The 3050-nt window shown below is 35.7% G+C and overlaps 1 protein-coding gene across 1 annotated transcript in view; it reads right to left on the reverse strand.

Moving 5' to 3' along the window:
- Positions 1-1546: 1546 nt before the first annotated feature.
- LOC103768621 (chromosome unknown open reading frame, human C3orf67) overlaps positions 1547-3050 on the reverse strand; it is a 70631-nt gene continuing 69127 nt past the window's right edge. The window contains exon 16 of the mRNA XM_008935774.1: positions 1547-1659. Coding sequence (XP_008934022.1) covers positions 1547-1659 — 113 coding nt within the window. The remainder of the gene's footprint in view (positions 1660-3050) is intronic.

The following is a 3050-nucleotide window of genomic DNA, read 5'->3' on the forward strand; positions in this document are numbered from 1 at the left end:
AGAGTAAGTAAATTATCGCAAGACAGTATCTGTCTTCCTGTGGATTTCAGTAGTACTCTTGAATCAATTTGTGATGATATGTTTGTACCTGCCACAGAAGCTAAATACACAGCCAGATCTTATGCCAAGTCGCTATTAACAACTGCATCTTCAATTGATTCTGAGATATTCATTAACTAGGATCCATAATTACATACAAATTTGCAGACATATAATTTAAATCACTTGCCAGTGAGCTTACTAAGCTCACTTTATGACATTCAAATACATTATTCTTAAAAATTCACTGAGTAATCATCTTGCAAATAATTACAGTGGAAGAGCACTGGGTATAATCAAGTATAAACTTAGAATAAGAATCACCAGAAATGCCTATAGATCACTTTTGCCCTGTGATTTTGTCATTCCCTTCAACTGTTTCCAGAAAACTGTTACCTGCTGCACTGGTGGACTCCAATGCTGTTTCACTCACTCAACTCCACCACAAAACTCCTTGGATTTCTTGCTTCATGGTTGCTTTTCTCCAATATCAGGCAGATGATTTTTCATTATTAATTTATCTTATTTACACATAGGGATATTTTATGTACCTTAGAAAAAAACCTGCACAGTGATGCAGGCAATTGTTAAGGACCTTTACTGAAAACTTTATTGAAACTCAACATAGGTCAGTTAAGTAATTAATTAAATAAATTACATTCTGTTATTGCAAGGTGTAATGGAAAAACTAAGACAAACACGTAAGACCTGCACCCTGAGCACAGCTTTGCAGATGAATTTTATGCACACCTGACTTGAAAGAAGGCTCCAGTTTTTGAGTGTTGAAGCAATCACTTTTACTACTCTACAATCCTATGTTAAATTACATCAGTAAAGTAGACAGCAGCTGGTGCTCTCAGAACCTGCCATATTCATCCTGTGGTGGTCGAAATTTATGACCTGTCCATGCACAGCCCTCGAAGTGCACCACACTGTGCACACTGTACCACCCGACAGCTTTCACATCGCCCCATTACTGTAACATCTATCAGCAGAGAATTCCTTGAAGGTGAGAAAACTACAGCCCTCCCTGATTACTGGAGGGAGAGTGAGCTTGTGAAGTGGAGACCTTTGAAGAACCCACTGTATATCTTAGAGTACAAAGAATAAGATAGCTCAGAACCAATTAAAAGTACACAATAAACAAGGAACGATTTTTTTTTTTATTCAAGTAAAACTATAGTTCACAGGTAAACACCACAAACCTTCCTGATTCAACTTTATTTGTTTCCATATAGAAACTCTGAATAATGGAAATAAATTAGACTAACAAATAAATGCCTTAGTCACCAGGAACTTTTATGTTATGTGATTTTCCACTGCGTTACAACTTAATACAGAACTATAAAAATAAGTACTATTTACAAAATATATAAACTTGTTTGCAAAACTATTGGTTTATTTATGTTTTAAGTTACATGAGAAATTATCCAGCTCAGCCACACTTTGCAAACAGTTAAAAGATAAAACTACTCTAAATACAAAATGATGTCTCCTCATGATCTGACTATGCCAATTCATAGTATTTCCCAGAATTTGGATCAAAGTAACAGTTCAGACATGGATCATACAAAAGAGTCAAAACTTCATCATCTTCTTCAGCATTGAGGTCATCTTCACCTGTGTCAAGTGGGAAAAGTAAGAATAAATCACTCTTATTCACTTAGACAGTAACATGGAAATACCTTTCTGTCAGACATGAGAGAATTTTCCTTCAAAGTGTATAATCTTTTGACTTCTGAATTGTTACCTTCAAGATAACAGAAATTCAGATTTTTACTATTTTTTCTCAAGACTTCCATTTAGTTGAGGTGAAATGATGTCAGTCAGAGTTTGCTTAAACAACTGGACTTTACGAAGTCCAGTGGAGCAGTTCACCAGAAGTACCTTTACTGACAGTGGATCAAAGTATTCCCAAGTGATATTTTTCTCAACGACCTTCTTAAACAATAATGTTGTAGCATGGAGAAAGACAGTCAGTGAATACTTAAGGCCTGTAAAAAATGGAAGAATTTGAATGTCTGGTATCCAATATGTCAGCTAAATGTCCAATATAGGTAAATTTGTACAAAAGAACTTTCAAAACCAGAAAGGAATATCAGATTCTGCCAGACAATATAAATTTTAACACTAGGTTGCCTAAAGTTATGGAAAATGCAAGGATGTTTTTTGGTAACAGAAATGAATCCTTAGCCTAAGAGACACTGATAAAGCCACACAGACTTTTATTATAGATGTTTTATATATCGTAGCTTCTTTTCTCAATCTATCTGTCTTTCATATAAGATAAATCTAAGTTATATGATCTATAGCTTTTTGATAGGAAATAATTCACAGCTGAACACAATCTGTATCTTGAGTTTCATCACAAACGTTCCTGTCGCTCTCAGACTGCTAATACAAACTGAATGCTTTGTGTGCCCTAACACTTCAGAATAAGTAATGGCCTGTTGTGCTAACAGCAGCACTTTCACAATGCTCAGGATCTATTTACAGCCAGGATCACACAACGATATATAGGTTACATTATCTAGAGACCAGAAAGTAGGTTGGTGCATTTAATGCATACAAAGGAAGTATGCACTTTATTGTTTTGGAAGAGATTTCGTTTTTGTTTCCTCAGCAGCATTAACAAATGCCATCAGAAAGAGACTCTCTGTTACTGTAACCAAAGGTAAAAAGGTAAAGCTAAATTGTTGCCCTGCCTGCTGTGGGTACTTCATCAGGCCTGTGAGCTAAACGAGGTTAACTGAGATATTTCGTTTGGGTAGCTCCTGGGAAAAATTATGCAATGCAGAAAGAAGGCTTAGGACTGAATGTCTTTTTCTGCAGTTCAGATCACAGCACACAAGCATATGGCATTCATGGCTCATTCCCTGACATGGCCTTACATTTTCACCTGAAACCATGTTGTTATTTCCACTGAACTCGTCCTTTTATTATTTTGCTTTTGCCTGCCTATGCTTCTCTTTAAAATGATTGTCTTTTCTTCTCTAAAGTTAAATCTCTTT

The sequence above is a fragment of the Merops nubicus genome, unplaced genomic scaffold (assembly GCF_000691845.1).
Source record: "Merops nubicus isolate BGI_N331 unplaced genomic scaffold, ASM69184v1 scaffold16782, whole genome shotgun sequence".
Lineage (NCBI taxonomy): Eukaryota > Metazoa > Chordata > Aves > Coraciiformes > Meropidae > Merops > Merops nubicus.